Here is a 19,567-nt window from a genome sequence, read left to right as displayed (position 1 = left end):
GTTACGTTAATAATTTTAAAATCAGATGTTTTGTTATAAATGTTTGTTGTAATAAATTATTTATATTATTTGTGATAATATATATGACATTATTTAGTGTAATGAGAAGTGGTTAATGTGATCTATTCCAATGTGTAGGCTATGCCTTACCAAGCATGCTGTAAACTCTGATCGGTATTTATGAAATATTTAAGGAAAATGTTGCATATGGAGCTTGTATGTAAAGGACGTTATAAAATACATTTTTGACAGAGAATATGGACTCCTGGTTATGCCAGGAATCCAAGAGCTACAATGCACTCCACATTCTTGAAGACAAGGTTAACTGGAGAGGTGTCAAACTTTTCCCTGGATTACAACCTCACCCAAATATTTACTTCTCTGTATTGTATATTCATATTAAAATATGTATTTAGGTTATTTAGAAGTCCTATACAGGCTGTGCTTATATTACCATGATCTAAAGATGGTAACAGACGTTGCTGAAGCCTGTCCTGGTTCAAGAATTAGACGTCATAGTGAGGTGACTGTTCTTAACCGTGAGCAGTTGGACTCTTCTGACTGCGCAGTAGAAGAAGTTGAACTTCCAGAAAGTTTCCATGTCATTTTTGAGGAAGACATCACTGTTCAACGAGTGTGTATTACATATGAGCTGTATGCCATACAACCAGCCATGTGTTTTAATTTATTTTATTTTAGGTGTGTTCCTAAAAAGACAGTAATATAAACTGGGTTTGGCACTCCCAGTCTTATTTCCAAAGTGGGACGTGAGCCAGAGACACTTTGGCAGTCGACATTCTAATATCTAGCAACAACTACTATAAAGTAACTTTCGTTTAAGTTAATGAACATACGGCCTGTCAATCATTACACATTCTTCAAAGTACAAGACTACAAGACTGTTTTTTGTTTTAAAATCCTTTGCTGATTTCCTCCTATTTTTAGTCATTGCCAGCTCCCACCTGTCAGGTAAGAGAGACTGTCAGACAATGGCTGCCAACCAGGGAGAGTGAGGGCTATCACGTACTTGGTAACAGGCCTATACAGCCAATCACCACCTTCCTAACAGGCACGTATAGACAGTCTCCACTTACTTTCAAACTGTGGCTCATGCAACATTACAGACAAAGTAAGTAGGTTTTTGGTCTAGGTGAGCAGGATTTCCCAGTGAAGGATGAGCAGGTCAGCATTGGCAGCAGAAACTACAATCTGCTGGTAAAGAAACATTAAAGCTAACAGCCCCTCAAAGACTGGGAGCTGGACCAGAAGCCCAACCCATAACAAACAGTCTGAGGGACTGACTTGTATAAGCACACAGCTCTAGTCATCCAATGTCCAAATATTATTGTAGTATTTCCCAACAGTATAGTTCTCTAGTCTTTACTGTGGCAGACCAGTCCCTAGAATGTTCTCCTACAGTGATGTTGCTCTGTGAATGTACATCTGCATATCTGCCATTCTAGAAGTGAAAGTTGTGTAAAATATTACAAATTATTTCTGTTTTTTAAGAAAATCTATTTTCACTATTTATGTGCATGTTGTTCAGCAGAGTACCTGATTCTAGATAGAGTCTAAACCCAGACTAGAGGGGCTGACCTAGACTAATGAACAATATCAATTGTCTGAGGATCAGAGAAGGGTCACAATTAAGCAAATGAGCACTGAGCATTAATTTTTAAATCTCTCCATTATTAACCACAAAATACCATAAACATTATTTTACATCACATAACCTGACAGTTGAATTTACACCAACTTTGAACCCAGCATAGATGGGCTGAGTGAATGTGGCGTGGACTGTGTGTAGGACGGTCATTGTGTCAGAGACCCTGTAGAATGACAGAGTTCCTGCACTGTGATCCACATGCACTCCTATTTTAGAGGGTGGTTTTCCTGGGATCTTAGTCTCAATGTTGTTGTGCCAGAAAGTGAGAGTGGAAGCACACCGCAGACTCCAGGACTGAGAGTTGTGTCCAAACTTAGAATAAATGTCCTCTTGTTTCCTGTTGATGCCTTTATATGAGACTGATATACTCACATATCCCTTACTGCTCCATTCAACCTCCCAGTAACCTCGTCCACACACACTCTCCTTACTCAACACCTGAACACAGCGATCAAATCTCTCTGAATGATCAGAGTATCGCTGGACTCTCTCATTACGTGTCACCACTCTGTTCTGCTCAGACAGACTGAGGCGATGATGTGCTGTGTTGGGATCCAGAGTCAGCTGACAAAAATCTGAAACAAAGAGCATTCGAGATTTTATTTATAAAGTCTATTCATGTCAATAAAAATATACCTCATCTGCATCTGTCTCCCTTCTCATGTTTTAATAATGAAAATATAAAGATTTTACCATGGTAACAACTGCATAATAACATTAAAACCAGTAGTACAAATGTGTATCAGTGAGTGGTGCTTATACGTGCATGAGAGAGAGAGAAATTGTGTGTGTGTGTGTGTGTGTGTGTGTGTGTGTGTGTGTGTGTGTGTGTGTGTGTGTGTGTGTGTGTGTGTGTGTGAGAGAGTGAGAGAGAGTGGGAGAAAGAGTGTATGTTTATTTTTACATGTGTGCGAGAAAGAGGGAAAGTGGTGTGTGAGTATATGACGGCGAGTATAAGAGAATGGTGTGTGTGAATGAACATGTATGCATGTGTGAAAATGGTGAAGTTATTTAAAAGAGTCTAGTGGATTTTAGGTGTATGTCCTCATGTAAACAAATAGAATAAAACAAAAACAGTGCGTGTGTGTGTGTGTGTGTGTTTTACCTTTAACGAAATCTTCTCTGGTCTTTGGCTCTGAAGGTAAAATCATCTGAACTGCTACAGCTGTGGAGAAACAGAATCAATATGGTCCAAAAGAATGAATGAATGAGACCCAAATGATCCATCCAGAAAGACAGAAAATGATCAGAATAAAAGTGGGATTATACAGTGGTGTGAAAAAGTGTTTGCCCCCTTCCTGATATCAGATCAAACAAATTTAAATATTAGACAAAGATAACACAAGCAAACACAAAATGCAGTTTTTAAATGAAGGTTTTTATTATTAAGGGGGAAAAAAATTCCAAACCAACATGGCCCTGTGTGAAAAAGTATTCTCCCCCCCCCTCCCCCCAAAAAAACATCCTCAAAAGCTAGACATCATGCTGCAATCCAAAGAAATTCAGGAACAAATGAGAAAGTAATTGAGATCCATCAGTCTGGAAAAGGTTATAAAGCCATTTGTAAAGCTTTGGAACTCCAGCAAACCAAAGGGAGAGCCATTATCCACAAATGGTGAAAACATGGAACAGTGGTGAACCTTCCCAGGAGTGGCCGGCCGACCAAAATTACACCAAGAGCACAGCAACGACTCATCCAAGAGGTCACAAAAGACCCCACAACAACATGCAAAGAACTGCAGGCCTCACGTGCCTCAGTTAAAGTCAGTGTTCATGACTCCACCATAAGAAAGAGACTGGGCAAAAATGGCCTGCACAGGAGAGTTCCAAGACAAAAACCACTGCTGAGCAAAAAGAACATAAAGGCCTGTCTCAGTTTTGCCAGAAAACATCTTGATGATCCCCAAGACTTTTGGGAAAATACTCTGTGGACTGACGAGACAAAAGTTGAACTTTTTGGAAAGTGTATGTTCCATTACATCTGGTATAAAAGTAACAGCATTTCAGAAAAGGAACTACATACCAACAGTAAAATATGGTGGAGGTAGTGTGATGGTCTGGGGCTGTTTTGCTGCTTCAGGACCTGGAAGACTTGCTGTGGTAAATGGAATCATGAATTCTGCGGTTTACCAAAAAATCCTGAAGGAGAATGTCCGGCCATCTGTTCGTGACCTCAAACTGAAGCACACTTGGGTTCTGCAGCAGGACAATGATCCAAAACACACCAGCAAGTCCACCTTTGAATGGCTTAAGAAAAACAAAATGAAGACTTTGGAATTGCCTAGCAAAAGTCCTGACCTGAATCTGATTGAGATGCTGTGGTATGACCTTAAAAAGGTGGTTCATGCTTGAAAACCTTCCAATGTGGCCGAATTACAACAATTCTGCAAAGATTAGTGGGCCAAAATTCCTCCACAGTGCTGTAAAGGACCCGGTGCCAGTTATCGGAAACACTTGATTGCAGTTGTTGCTGTCAAGGGTGGCCCAACCAGTTATTATGGTCAGGGGGCAATCACTTTTTCACACAGGGCCATGTAGGTTTGGATTTTTTTTTTCCCTTAATAATAATTTTCATTTAAAAACTGTATTTTGTATTTACTTGTTATTTGTCTAATATTTAAATTTGTTTGATCTGAAACATTTAAGTGTGACCAACATGCAAAAAAAAAAAAAAGATATCAGGAAGGGGGCAAACTCTTTCACACCACTGTATGTGGATTGTGTGTTCATGAAGAAAACATTCTCTAATCTTTCTGTTAATTATGGATTTGGCAATCAGTAAATATCAGGAAGATTCTCTCTCTCTGTATCTCTATCTGGCTTGTGTTCTTTCTTTATCTCCATCCCTCTCTCACATCTCCATACAATTACTTTTGTTGTCTCTCTCTCAAACACACAGCATGCATTTGTAAACAAAATGTGTGTCACTGGCATTTGATGCAACAAATGTTGAAAATATTTACAAGACTACAACAGGATTTCATTCACACAATACCAAGAAAATACAACAATATTGTATTTTCTTGTGTGTAGGTAAGTAATAGATAATATGGTTCCTTAGTAACCATAGTAACTGTGCAAGGGCAAATCATGAATGAACATGGTGACACCATGAACAAATATAATAACTACTGGAAACTAATATTGTGTAATGGGGCAGTGGTTAATTCCCCTTGCCAATCAGACACCCTATACCGATATTAGTGACTTTATGGAACATTGAGCGTGATTGGCAGTTGTGTGCGCTCCCCAACATGGGGTGGTGCTTAAGTTAGAATCACCCCATTTGATGATCTTACCATGGCAATGTTAAGATGCATGTAATGGTAGGTAGTAATGCTGTATACAGATAATTATAATTCATTAAGAGCCTATTATCCAGTTATTTGTGTTAATATTTTGTTTACTTATCAAGAGGTTTTCGTTTCATGTTTTCATTTTGATCCTTAAAACAGGTCCTGGTCTGTGCTGTAAACTATCTAGCTAAATGATGATGCTGTAGTCTGCCCGGATATAACAGCATATAGCTAATGTCTGCCTCTACCTGATATATTGATCTCATCTTTAGCCTGAATACACAACAAAGACTGAGCACCAAGGAGCCACTTTCTCCCCCGACATCGCTCATCTCTTCATGTCCCTGTCCTTAATTAACTATTTCATCTTTCTCTAATCTTTTCAACTCTGCTATTCTGTGTGTGTTTGTGTGCACATGCGCATATTTGCATGACTGTTTTGAATATTAGGAACATTGAACACTAGAAATATTTGAAGATATTCAATGGTTTCAAACCATCTACAATGAAAGTCCAAAGACAGAACTGCATGAATGATATTTACCAGCAAAGGGCAGCAGTAATGGTCCAACTTCAAAGAGATTAAATCCCTTCTATAAATTTAGGTAATCTTATAGCTTTCTTCACCCTGTCACTAAGTAGAGATTTCCAACATTATGTTTCAGAGCAGGACAGCTCCTCTTACCATGTGGAGGGATTTTGTTGAATTCCTCCATGCAGAATTCCTCTAGTCGCTCTTTCAGATCAGAGAGAGATTTCTTCACTCCATCAAATAAGAGATGTTGATGGACAGGGATGCTTGTAGAGTCCTCAGATCCAGAAGAGACAAGGAGAGACTGGAATTTCTACAAAAAGAAGAAAACATTAGAGAAAGATAAAGGTGTACAAGAGTAATGAATGATCTCACACCAAATTACAACACAAACACATTTGTTGTTAGACTGACAGTTATATTTATTGTGGTCTCAATGAGCTTTTGGGTAGAGTCATTATATAGGAGCAGGTTCCTCTGTAGCCAAGACAGAGTTTGTTACCTGGAGGAAATGGGTGTGATCCTCTGTGTGGTAGAGCTGCTCCAGCTCAGGGTTTCTCCTCTTAAGATCAGCAATCTCCTGCTCCAGTTGATCCAGGAGTCCTTTAGCTCGACTCAGTTCAATCTTCTCCTGATCTCTGATCAGCTCTTTTACTTCACAGCACTTTTTCTTAATGGAGCGGATCAGCTCATTAAAGATCTTCTCACTGTCCTCCACTGCTGCCTGTGCAGAGCGCTGTTAGGAGACACAGACAAAATGGAGGTCCATCTAAAGCTGAACTATCATTCACTCTCTCAGTGTGACCCTGGATGATTTATAGTGCACAATGTGGTTGTGTAGGATCCCAAAGTGTGTCAACACTGGTCTCCTCACTGGCTGTCTGGAGGAGAGGCCAGACTGAACTCTGAAATAGCTGCTCCAGCAGCTCTGTACTCAGTACTCACCTTAAGAGTGTCCACAGCCTGCTTCAGCTCCTGGACTTTCTTCTCCTTCTCCTGGATTGTCTGCTGCCATTTCCTCTGCACCTCCTTTAGAGCACTCTGTGGATGAGTACATTTTATGTTTAGAACTGTTTGAATATTGTTTTCCAGAAACACTTGCACATGTAAGTTCATCAGTGATTAGAGGCAAGGACACAAAACACTGAGAAGTGTGACATTGACAAATGGGCAAATCCAGAATCATTGCCACAGGATCGTACGGGGTCGAAAAAACATAGGAATCAGTCATAGAACCCAAAACCAGAATACATATCAAAATAAGAGTTTACAGAAGCTAAACACAAAAACATGGAGAAAAATTAAAGATAGAAAACACAGAATCAAACACAGTGTACACTAGTACATGAAACATCTAACAATGGCCAAAAACAAAACACCTACTTTGGACAAGTCATTCCACCCTCCAGCTCTGCACCTCAAAAATCCTATTCCCATCACTCTTAGTTCCAACAAGAGGAGAACACGTCCCATGTCTCAGCTACCTCGATCGTCACCCCCAGACTTCTAATCAGTATAACCTGTTGTCTTTTCAGCTTTGTGTCTTTAATCCAGTTCTTTCAAGACAGTCTTTGTGAAGTACTGCCATAGTTAATTGCTTAAGGGTACTGAGCAGTTTTTCCATGTTCATTCCCTTTTGTGTTTTTGACCATTTTGTCTCACCTGTGGTTTTTGGAATCACCCTTTTGTACTGCTGTTGGAATTCTTGTTTTTCCCTCATCTGTAAAAGGCCCCTTGAAGTCTGGGCAGATGTCACTGACTGGCCTGATTAGTCCAGTAACATTACTGAGTCTGATCAGCTGCAACACTTTCTTACTACCAACAATTTTTTGTGGAAAAAAAATAGACACATAACGAATAGATTCTAAAAAACTTGGGTAATAACATATACTACTCTTTACCTTTAGTACCCTTTCTTGTACGTCATTTAGAATTATTACCATAAATTCCCCTCTTGAATAGCACAGCATTATTAATTTTGGATCGATGTTTTAATAAAAATTGTGTACATTTTGACTGAGACTTTTCTCACCTGTTTCTGGATTCTTTTTTCTGCAGCAGCAACTGTATCGTAGCCTATGTTTTCTTTAACAGATGTAGCTGTTAGACAAAACAGATGCAGCTTTGTTCAGTACAACAATAGATCTCAATCAGTTTGTCATGCTAAGAGCAGTTGTGAGCAAGAGTCAACCACCTTACGCTTTTTTTTTTAAGGATGGAAGTTCATAGTGAGGTTTGAGATGAGCTTCAAAGAAGGAGGTCAGACACAGTATACCGTGCCCTTCAATACAGTTTTACCCATCATATACTAAACTGTTTTAAAAATGACAAGCTAATTTTAATGTTTAAAGTTTGAAGTTCTGTACTGCACTATAGTATCCAGAAAAAAGTGAGTAGCTTGGGTACCATTTGTTAAAACAAATTTTAGGTAATACAAAGTAGGGATGTGATGGTGGAGTTGTCTGTGTAGGGTTAGGGCCACTGACCAAGTTGTGTTACACTTTCTCTTTTATTTAATATTTCTTTAAGTGAAGCTTTACACAGCATCCACACCCTGGTCTCAACCATAATCTGACAGTATTTATTGTGTCTACTGCCTCGAGAAAGTAACTAACAGTTAAAATTTAAATACAATTTTTTGTATATTTGTTGTCCTCTGTCTTTTCCAGGATTACATTTGAATAGTGAATATGATTTCACCTGGACTACTTCCTCTGGTACTGGTCCTCAGTTTTTCAGCCAGTTGGTTGTTGCCCATCTTCTTCAAGATGACCTCCGTCATATTCACAGCTCCAAATGTGCCATATTTCTGCACCATCTTGTCCACAGTGTCATGTCTGTCTGCATTCTCCAGCTGAGACTTTGGGATGCGTTTGTCATCTTCCACACTGTTAGTTAGATACCACTGGAACTTCTTCAGTTCCGTTGTGACCAACTCCTCTAGGAAGTCCAGCAGCTGTTCTGGAATGTTGGACATCCTACAGGACAACAGACTCCAGATTACTGAAGGTTCGCTAACGTTCAAAGTTTTATCAATAAAGTTTACTGAGCAGGGATGATGAGCAGAAATTAACGTGTGTGTTGGGTGAAGTGTGTTGTGTGGGTGATGGTGAGAAGAGTGAACGTGAGCATGTTGTGTGGGTGATGTGAGAGGAGTGAACGTGAGCGTGTTGGGTGAAATGTGAGTGTTGGTGATGGTGAAAGGAGTGAATGTGAGTGTGTTGGGTGAAGTGTGCTGGGTGGGTCATGAGGACTGAAAAGTGTTGGTGTCCATTGGGTTTTACCCTGTTTGTCATCTATCAGCACCACTGTCTGTAGTTGTTATGAAGGCACTCAGAGTCTGAGCTCAAACAGACATGGTGGCTTATTTTATAGGTCATAGACAGTCATAAACTGGGGTGTGGTGAGAAGTTCAGCCCAGCTGATCTTGATATAAATCAATCTGTCAAACAAGATGCAGCTTCCCAATCAGAAAAGACAGTGTTTAATGGGTTCAGTTTTTCCCATTAATATCATTAGCATTCTGCAACTGCAAGTATGAAACATTAGCTCTGATATAACTACTGATATGGCATCTGGATTTTAGACTCTTCCAGTTTAGACAACAGATCAACATAGGCTGGCCTTTACTGGTAGGTAATAAACCTTCACCCGGTGCCCATTTGGTTATGCCAACTCATGAGAGTGTATCCTATACTTAACTCCCACTTGGAAATGATTAATCATGTGCTTGGCCAGCTCACTGAAGCCAAGATCTCCCTTTTCAAACTGTTGGACCCACAAGTGTGGCAGGTACAGGGTATCAACTATATCAAAGTGGTGATCAATGTTTCTGAATTCTGCAGCTTCTTGAGGGTCTGCCAGTTCAGTGAAAACCGACTTCACTCAAGTCGGTTCTCAATGAATGACTTCATTCAAGGACTCCCTGTGCACGGGCCACAGAGGAGTTAAAACAACATACCAGGTGGAATTCAGATGGTATTCTGACCTCACAAGAGGTTGCTTGGTATGCTGCTAATTTTCAGTCCTCAAATCCAACCCTACTACATGAAAGACCTTATTCTGGTAAGACCTCCAACGTGACTAGGTTGGACCACATTAAATAAATGAGTAGTAATTAATTTCTTCACTTCTGTGGCTTCTGGTCACATGACACGTACTCTGGTCCTGTCAGCGCCTCCCTGTACCATGTTGCCGCTCAAACCCCACCCATAACTGGTCAAACCACTCTTAGCAGGGTGACTAACCAAACTTCCCAATCCGAGGATATACAACTAACAGTAATCGTGTGCTTCTTTTGTTACAATGACCAGGCTGACTACACTCCTGACTGAAAAGATATGGTGAATGTCAGGGAAACAAGAGGAGACACATTAAAGTACAAAGTCCACCTGCCTTTGTGTACCATTACAGCAGCCCAGGCCTTTAGCTGGCCATAAATTTGTGCATTTGCACCCATAGCAAAGACATATATTATGTAATATTAAGAAATATTAATATTGTTCCCATCCTTGGCTGTACTCTTGCTGTTTATGCTGTGTAAATGTAGGTCTGGAGCCTATTGTCACTGAAACAGGGGCTGTTATGAAATTAATGAAAAATGTCTCAAAAAACAAACAAACATTCATTCATATGAATTACCTAAATGAGAGAATAAGGCATGTCATAACAGGAAACATGTACCCGTTAGTGAAAGTCTCCTGTTATGACATGTACCATATTCTCTCATTTGTTAGCCTATAAACCACTCTGGATTTAGTCATATGATTTACAACCTTGATTTTATGAGATAAAAGATTTCAAGGTTAAATTTGTCAGTGTAGCAAACTGACCTGGCAGTGTAGCCCTGTGCACCACTGTAGAGCATCAGGAAAACACAGATAAACAACAGACACCAGCTGTTGTCATGGACATTTTAAACTTATATTAAGACTTAAATAGTAGTATTAACAGTGTGTCAGACAACACTGATTACATAGTAAAAAAAAATTACTCTGTCAAACAGGATGAGTTCAACATCACACAAACTTATGTTCAATCCAAAATATTTACAATCCAACACTGTGTACAAACATACAAGCACATAGTCAGTAAATAGTTTTTTTCTGAATCTGGTCATTTGATTGGCTCCTACAAGAGGCCTGTTTTAGCATCATCATCATCATCACACACAGAAGAACAATGGTACAGAATACCACTGCCGACTGCCACGCCATCAATGCCAGTGACGCATATGGGCTAGGAAACTGCCAGGCAGCCCAAACCTAGACAGGAGCAACTGAGGGCTAAGGGCCTTGCTCAGGGGCAACCTCCCAATCACAAGCCAAGTAACCCCAACCACTGAGCTACCACTGCCCAGCCTGTTTTATCAATCTGTACCATTCTCATAGGTCAGTGAAGCATTACAAGAGACTATGCAGCTTTACTGAGGACCTCCCATCTCTGTCTTCTCTCAGTCTGAAACCTTGGTTTATAATGAAGCCCATAATTACCATCAATGCGAAGATAATATCCATCCAGAAATCCAAGAAGCAGTCTTACCTTTACTGAGTTCAGTCTATAAGTCTTCAGTGAAACTCTAAGTGTTTACACCTAGAGCAGAAAATATAACTTTAGGACAACACACTCAATCTCCATTTCTATATTGTAGATTCTTAGTAGTACTACACAGATCACATATATACCTATACACACAATCATCTCTATAGTAGTCCACCTGTACACACATTCTATGCTTCTTCAACAATAATCTGGCTGCACCTTTCTTCTCGTTAGACAATCCAGATGGAGCATTTTTCAGTATAAGTACACAAGTGTACTGTGACATTTTGAGGCAGGAATTAAACAAGTGAATTTAAGAAATGGTTTATTTGCATACTGCATACATCAAGCAGAGAAAAAAAAGGCTTAGCAAGGTCACTGAACTTTGGTACCTGTGGAGTTTAAGTAGGCAGACAAATAAGCAACAGGTTTGAGTGATAATTCAGTAAATGGGTGATTGGTAGGTGTGGGTGTTATGTAAGGTTTGCTGGACTGGATAGAGGAAAGGGTTGATATCAATGCACATTTGGATTTGATAGGTATGTTTTTGTGTTTCCTAAACTGATATTGTTGACTGTATATAATGCCCATCAATTTAATTTCAAATGGCGACTTGGGCACAAGGAATGACTTGGGTTGTGACACACATTCTTATCCACACAACATATGAGCTCAGATAGATTTTAAAAATAATCTCAGCCTTGTGTTTTAGCATAGATAGATAGGTAGATAAGAAGTATTTTGTCTGTCATGCAAAGAGATCTGGCTTCATGTATTACAGGCCAAGGGATTGAGCAGCATAACAGTGTATAATTGATCTGTAACCTGTAGAATTAAGCAAATCAGACAGGAAGCATGAGTGTATTTCCTTAGAGAATGTCCTTCTTTATCTTTATTAACATCTCATTGATTTTATATATAAAGTATTTCTCTTCTGTTCTTTCCATACAAAACAACTTCAACTTCAATGTATCTCAGCATACACATTAGTGTAATTTACCCTGTTACAATCATTTACAAAGTTGCAGTCACTGCTTCATTATTTCCCACCATATCCTAAGAAAACAATAGTTTCACCTGTATTTCCTGTGTATAAATGTACATATACTACATCGGTATACTAGTATTCTCATATGCATCACTGTGTGACTTTAGCTACACAGGCATTAGCCTGGTATTGCATAATCTCCATTTTAATTTCGTTTCACATAAGAACGCTCTTCTGTTTAACTCTTACAACAGACTTGGAAACTGTAGGTTAGCTAACCAAACTAGCCATCTATCACTAGGTATTAACATGGAGAAAGATTAACATTTCCATGACAGACGAAAGTCCACCCCCAGTCAGCGCACTGTAAAATCCATCCCAACGATTTACATTACAACAAAACCATTCATAGGAAAATTACACTATAAAATGAAATATTGTGTTAACATCCATTAATCCGAATACTCGACGCTAGCTCGGCACCTACGGCAAATGCTAGCGTTGTAAATGGTGTTTTTAAATGAATAAACTCGACATTTCACTTACTTCATGCTATTGGTGAGTATCCTTTACATTTTCTAGAAAGTTCTCAGATGGACTGAGGGTTTACAGAGAACTAACCTGTATTAGAATTAGAAAAGCAGGAAGACATAAATTAGCTTCCCCAGAACAGACCATTCCTTAGTAAGGTCTCTTATGTTTTGCGCAGCTACTGCGCCCTATCTGCTGTCACAGCACCCTCTAGTGGCGCAGTTGGCTTCCTTGTTTGTCATGAACAGATGTTCGTGAAAGAGTAACAATTCCTCTTTGGTGTAATTTTTAAAAGGAAAATAAAGAGAATAATTTGAACCAAATGTGACCATACATTTTGGTATGTCACACATTGCTAAGAGGTGGTGTGCACTGTAGAAGATAGGAGTACTGAACATCACACAGCTACAGCGGAGCTCATTATTTTGTTGGAAGCATGAGACTAAACAGCGAAGCGCTCCTGCTTCACACAGATGTCATGAACGGGCTAGACAGAAGATAAAGATGATGGGAGAAAATGCTAAAGTTTCTCACTGAATGGGATGCACCATCAGACATCTCTTAATCCCACATTACAGTTTTGTACCATACAGGTGACTGGACCTTTTCTGGTTTTCAAACAAAACTAATTTCTGGTTTTAAAATCAAAATGTTAGTTATTAGAATTTGTGTAAAAAAAATAAATAAATAAATAAAAATTAAAAAAAGCAGAAGGGCTGCAGGTTTTTGGAGTTTATTTACCTGGTATTTACTTTACTTTAGAGGTAGGCTCCTGTTATAATTACACATGTATCTATAGGCAGACACTCCCTTGGTACTGCTCTCGCCTGCAGACTGGGTAATGCCCAGATTGCAGTTTTCCAGACAGAAATCTGGGTCATGAGTTGGTGTTATTTTTGCCTTAAAGAAAACCTTTTTGATGCAAGAGTTATATATTATCTTTAAAAAGATGTGAAATATTACAGCAAGGGAGGCCCATCAGAAGGGCCAGCTTTGGAAAGAGTAAACCCTTCCTCTCAACACTCCACCCAATAACAAAGTTATAGTCACCTTCAGAGCCATATGTCAACTGCAGTGAGGCAAGGTTACAGTGCTCATGAACCGCAGAGTTCAGACTACAGCACTGAGGTAATAAAATAATATTGTAAGCAGAAAAGTAGGGATGGTCCAGAATAAACTGGTTTCATGCAGGAAAAGCCTCTGTAGGCTTCAGCATAAATCCTGAGGAGGCCTCTTTGACAGGCCTCTAGGGGCCTCAGTCGAAGGGAGAGCCTTGGTCCAAGGATGGGACAGCTGGCCAAGCACCGGAAGAAATAATATGGACATCATCAGAAGAACCAATATGTGCAACCGGTGATATAGAATAGGATCACCTTTTAAAAAAATAGAAGTAGTTCAGGATGAACCTGATGGTACCAAGAACTGGTTGGTGTAAGTGCTGAATATCAATTTGCATACATTTAATGATATTTGGTTTGGAGAACAATAGTGGAACCTGGACAAGTTTTTATGAAAAAATAAAAATGGTTATGAAGAAAATGTATAAAAGATGTGCCCATCTGAGACTGTTAGATGTTCTCCGGACAATGCCTCACTTGTAACACTGAGCTCAGAATAAAGACAGGACCAGCTCTTCTGTTCAGTTAGTTCCAGAGTCTGCATCTTTATTTATATTTAGTGTGTATTGAGTAAACAGTCTTGAACTTAGGAAGATCTAGGAGCGACATTAATTGGTGGTCTGTACCACAGGGATCAGTTGGCAACAGACACGCCGTCGGCAGGACAAAGCACCAGCTGACGGATGACCCAAAGCTACATTGTTCTGTGACCAGGTTCTGAATCCACACACGCACACTATCAAAGGTAAGCAGAATACCTGTTAAAGAAAATTCTGCATAGGTGATATTCAGACCTCGTCCACAACGCTGTGTAATCAGGTTTTGGGGGTCTTAAGGTTGAAGAACGGGAATTGAAGGAGTGAGAATCATTTGGTAAAAATATAAAATAAACAAAAAAAAAGTGTAATAGTTAGAAAATCAACGAGTAAAAGTGAAAATGTTTTCACAAAAACTTACTATAAAGTTTAATGAAAATGATGAAGTAAAGAAAAATGCACAGTGAATAAAGAGAATAGAGAAAGATAGAGAAATCGAGGTAGAGTGAATAAAGAGATAGAGACTAAAGAGAGATATAGAAGTAGAGAGAATAAAGAGAGATAGAGAGAATAAAGAGAATAGAGATAGAGAGAATAAAGAGGGATAGAGAGAGAATAAAGAGAGATAGAGAGAATAAAGAGAATAGAGATAGAGAGAATAAAGAGAGATAGACAGAATAAGAGAGATAGAGATAGAGAGAATAAAGAGAGATAGAGAGAATAAAGAGAGATAAAGAGAGGTGAAGAGAGATAGAGAGAATAAAGAGATGGAGAGATAGAATAAAGAGCGATAGAGAGAGAATAAAGAGCGATAGAGAGAATAAAGAGAGATAGACAGAATAAGAGAGATAGAGATAGAGACAATAAAGAGAGATAGAGATAGAGAGAATAAAGAGAGATAAAGAGAGATAGAGAGAATAAAGAGAGATAAAGAGAGATAGCGAGAATAAAGAGAGAGATAGAGAGAATAGAGAGATAGAGTGAGAGAGAATAAAGAGAGATAGAAAGAGATAGAGAGAATAGAGATAGAGATAGAGAGAATAAAGAGAGATAGAGGCATAAATTGAATGGCATAAATAGTGGCATAAATTGAATGAAGATGAGGCTGTATTTCCTCATCTTAGCTTAAGGGAAAGAATAAGGAGGATTTGGAAAAGGGCTCCGTTGGTTGCAGTTGTTGTTTAGCCAAGTACGTGTAAGAGCACCAGTTGGATTGGAGCAGTTACCGTGGGGACCGTCTGAACCACTGCCAGTTCTGGATGATGGGAGGCAGTGTAGAGGGTTAGAGAGTTTTGTAATGATAGACAAGAGAGCGGTTTATTGGGAAGAGGGCTGACTACTTCCATATTGGTAAGAGATAAATGTTAAATGTTTTGTCCGTAAAAACTGTTTGTCTTGATGTGGTCATCATGAATTAATGATGACCCATCACTCTGCTGGGTGAACTATCATACTTTAATGAAGGTGGGCCCATGTGCAAAACACTTAGATCTCAGAACAGGTAAAACAAGAGAAGTAAAAAAACAGTGGTGGTGAAGCGAACCCTGGCCACTTTCATGCAAACCAAACGAGCTCCCGCTAGACTACAGCATCCATAAAACGACCTGCCCGTATATCGCACTTCAAAGGAATGGAAGAAGACAAAACGGGAGGAAAAATTAAACACCACACCAAGTGTGGAAAAAAGGAAAGCAAGGGACACCACAGGAAGACCGGCAGCTCCGATGCACTGAGGAAAACCAAACTCTGAACTTCCCAAACTAAGACAAGGAGGAACTTTAGTGGTTAACGGAAGCCTCGGGAGAGAGATAGACTCAAGAGGGGAAAACTAGAGAAGGGAGGGGATGTTTAAAAATGGACACCTTCGCAGAGCAGAAGAGAGGTGTAGCACAACGGCTTACAGACTGCAATACCCAGAGTTACCAGCTAAGCACTTAGCTCGGACCTGAGTGACGGGGTCACTGGTCTTTTATAGACCTAGCCCAGCTGTTGGGTGTTAAGCCTGATTAGTAGCGTGCCTGACTCGAGGCCTCCCTCTGGTGGCTGGAGGGGGCCTCAGCCTGGTGTCAACCCTTACAAAATCATTTCACCTTTTAAAGTGAAATTATCCACATTAATTTCAGAGTAATTTTGTTTGATTTTTTCAATGCATTATTTGTTATTTACTTCTTCAGTTAATACTTGCAGTTATGTCAAATGAAATTGTTGGTGTCTTTCTCACAGATGTAAATTTTCAAGTTTCAAGTTTGGTTTATTCGTCACATACATAGTCATACACAGTATAACTCGCAGTGAAATGGGTGAACTCGCAGTGAAACTCCTTTAAATTTTGTTTGTACTTTTTGAAACATTTCAAAACTACAAACACTTTTCATGAGTTTGTTCTGCTCGTATTTCATGAATGAGGCCAAATTTTTATATTCTTACAACTCCTTTAAAAGACCACCAAGATATATCAACTGAGATTATGTTCCACTAATTTCACTAAAAAGCAAGGTTCATATTGGAAACTAAGATGTTAAAGAATAAGCAACAGCTAATATGAAGGTGTCAAAGACATAAATACAGTGAAAGCTGAGTTTCTATCTTGTGATCATTTTTTACAAACTCAAGGAATGCAGCTTTAAAAAATGTTGTTTATCTAGCCTGCTGTCATCGGAATCTGTCATAAATGTCATAATGCTACATGTGACGTCGATGGTGGACAACGACTCAATAAGTTGAGTTGTAGGTGAAGCAAAAAGACAAAAAGGCATGTTTTCTGTGACTGCAATAATTCAATGTACAGTGGGGCCCCTGTGCACAAATAGCTCAAAGATTCCAAAATATTTTTTTAAAATGGACAATATGTGTCAACTTTAAAAGGGCACATTGGAAAGGACCATTAGCATATAACCTTATCTGTAGTGCACATGTCACACCTGAAGATTACCACAGCTATGGGATGTGGAAAGTCATGATCACATGACAACTGTATCTTAAAACTGCTGTTTTTCTAACAATATGAACATGTAGAGAAACTAAAGAGAGGTGTTCAAGAGCCTCTGTGTATATGGAAGTAAACAGGGTAAGTGCAATTACTTCATTACTTTGCCCATTGTGTGGGAGGGCTGCTCCAGCTCAGTGTCTCTCCTCTTAAGATCAGCAATCTCCTGCTCCAGTTGATCCAGGAGTTATTTAGCTCGACTCAGTTCAGTTCAGCTCAGTTCTCCTGATCTCTGATCAGTTCTTTCACTTCACAGCACTTTTTCTCAATGGAGCTCAGTAAAGATCTCTGTTCAGTACTCACCTTAAGAGTGTCCACAGCCTGCTTCAGCTCCTGGACCTTCTTCTCTTTCTCCTGGATTCTCTGCTGGAATTTCCTCTGCTCCTTCTTTAGATCACTCTGTGGATGAATGCAATATATTCATCTACGTGTGAATTATTGCCAGGATTGTGAACAATAGTGATACCTTGTAGCAAAGGCTGAGTGCAGAAATCACATGTAGTCTCGAACGGAGGTTCTACAGGCAGCAAACATGTGCCCTGACCAAAAGACCAAAGATCAAGATCTCTGGCACAGCAGCTCTCTGGCCCATTTTACCTTTCTGAGTGATGGCCTCAATAACACCACTCTCACCTTCAGGGAGTGCTGATCTCGGTCACACTGCTTTCACCTGCACTTCATCTGTACCTCATTCATGCAACACCCTTGCAATTAATGTGTCCCTCATGCATCCAACATTCATCTAGAATCACACCCATGTCCCTCAGCAGGGGTGCCCCACAAAGCAGGGGAGGGTCCTTAATCAATGACCTCACAGTACCATTCCATTTCTGACACCATTTGTAGGGTTCAACACTGGGTGTGGTTGCTACCCTCAGGTACAAACCTAAATAGTGCAAATTCACTCCTGCTTTGTGTCACTGTCATGTGAGCAATTTATTAATCTGTAAAAGGCTATTAGATGGGTGTCAGCTGGGCAGATGTTCACTGACTGGTCTGACTAGTCAGCAAACATTACTTAGCAAGAACAATGTAATTCTTCCTTATCTTCAACACTTTTAAGCAATATTAATATAAACATATAATGGATAGAATTAATAGATTCTAAAAGAACATTGGGGTAAAATACTATTCACTATAAATAACCCTTTTTATAAGTAATTTGACAATTATCCACACAGATTCAACAGTTGAACAGCACACATTTTGGAATTATGATTTTCTAGAATTTAAACAAAAATTGTGTCAAAAATTGAATATTGATTCAGTTTTTTCCTCACCTGTTTCTGGGTTCTTTCTGTTGCAACTGAAACTGTATCATGGCCTCTGTGTTCCTCCATTGTACACATAAAGTAGATGTAGCTTTGGTCAGTGCGACAGTAGAGTTTGATCTTTTCATCATGCTGAGAGCAGATATGCTGTTGTAGTTGTGAGGAGGCATTGACTATTTTGTGCTTTTTCAAGCCAGGAACTTCATAATGAGGTTTGAGGCAAGTTTCACAGAAGGAGGCCTGACACATCAAACAGAACTTGATGGCTTTCAGTTTTCTCCCAGTGCAGAAATCACACTCCACATCTCCAGGTCCAGTGTAACAGTGAGCAGGAGAAGCAGCTTGGAGTTCTGGCTTCTTCAGTTTCTCCACCACTTCAGCCAGCATGTTGTTTCTGTGTAGAACAGGTCTTGGAGTGAAAGTCTCTCTGCACTGAGGACAGCTGTAGATTACCCTCTGATCATCCTGATTCCAGCAGTCATTAATACACACCATACAGAAACAGTGTCCACAGGGAATAGCCACTGGATCCTTTAGTAGATCCCGACAGACTGGACAGCTGAACTGGTCCTGATCTATTAAAATACTGGCTTCTGCCATTTTCTTGCAGCCTTATAATGACAGAGTAGTACTCTGTTTAATCTCAGAGTAAATCAGTCTAATCTACTCTGAACTTCCTGGTTCTGTGATTCTTAGAGTGTCATAGGCGGAGCAAAACAAATACCAAGAAGAATACCAGTTGTTAAAGGAAAAAAACTGCATGACAAAGTACAGGGAGAGAATGTTTGGTGCATAGGTGGTTGAGAATCTCTGTGCTTTAAAAACATGGATTAAATGCACTTTGTTGATGTGTTTGTGTCATCACAACATCACATATGATGTATCCAGGAGGCAGTGATTAGAAGGTCACAGTTCAAGGCTAGGCACGAAACAAGATGGACAAGCGGTTGCATACACTGGAGGGATTTTTAATAGAAACTACAGGAACTCAAGCAAAAACCACAAGAGCATAAAACAAAGGCAAATGATAAGCAAAATTCGAACCTGATAAATGATGACAACACAAGCTAAAGAAGTAACAGATTATAAACCATAACCATAA

At 39.5% G+C, this 19,567-nt stretch overlaps 1 protein-coding gene across 7 annotated transcripts; it reads right to left on the bottom strand.

Annotated features, from left to right (window-relative positions):
- Nucleotides 1-27: 27 nt before the first annotated feature.
- On the bottom strand, nucleotides 28-19,080 carry LOC113587897 (tripartite motif-containing protein 16-like). 7 transcript variants are annotated; one of them, XM_027026835.2, is made up of 8 exons: nucleotides 12,570-12,707; nucleotides 8,195-8,472; nucleotides 7,527-7,594; nucleotides 6,440-6,535; nucleotides 5,997-6,230; nucleotides 5,648-5,807; nucleotides 2,772-2,831; nucleotides 28-2,241 (listed from the first exon to the last, which is right to left on the bottom strand). In XM_027026835.2, the coding sequence occupies exons 1-8, from the start codon at nucleotides 12,572-12,574 to the stop codon at nucleotides 1,715-1,717; spliced, it is 1,428 nt and encodes a 475-aa protein (XP_026882636.2). In that variant the 5' UTR covers nucleotides 12,575-12,707; the 3' UTR covers nucleotides 28-1,714. The 7 variants fall into 7 exon arrangements, with proteins under 7 accessions (XP_026882636.2, XP_035381029.1, XP_035381025.1 ...); XM_035525136.1 differs by lacking the exons at nucleotides 6,440-6,535; nucleotides 7,527-7,594; nucleotides 8,195-8,472; nucleotides 12,570-12,707 and adding exons at nucleotides 17,498-17,593; nucleotides 18,475-19,080 and having other exon boundaries at nucleotides 5,964-6,230; XM_035525132.1 differs by lacking the exons at nucleotides 6,440-6,535; nucleotides 7,527-7,594; nucleotides 8,195-8,472; nucleotides 12,570-12,707 and adding exons at nucleotides 17,498-17,593; nucleotides 18,475-19,065 and having other exon boundaries at nucleotides 5,985-6,230.
- Between the last annotated feature and the right edge of the window lie 487 nt (nucleotides 19,081-19,567).

The sequence above is a fragment of the Electrophorus electricus genome, chromosome 4, assembly GCF_013358815.1.
Source record: "Electrophorus electricus isolate fEleEle1 chromosome 4, fEleEle1.pri, whole genome shotgun sequence".
NCBI classification, from domain to species: domain Eukaryota; kingdom Metazoa; phylum Chordata; class Actinopteri; order Gymnotiformes; family Gymnotidae; genus Electrophorus; species Electrophorus electricus.
Note: the sequence above shows the minus strand (reverse complement) of the source record. Positions and strands in the feature narration are given on the sequence as shown.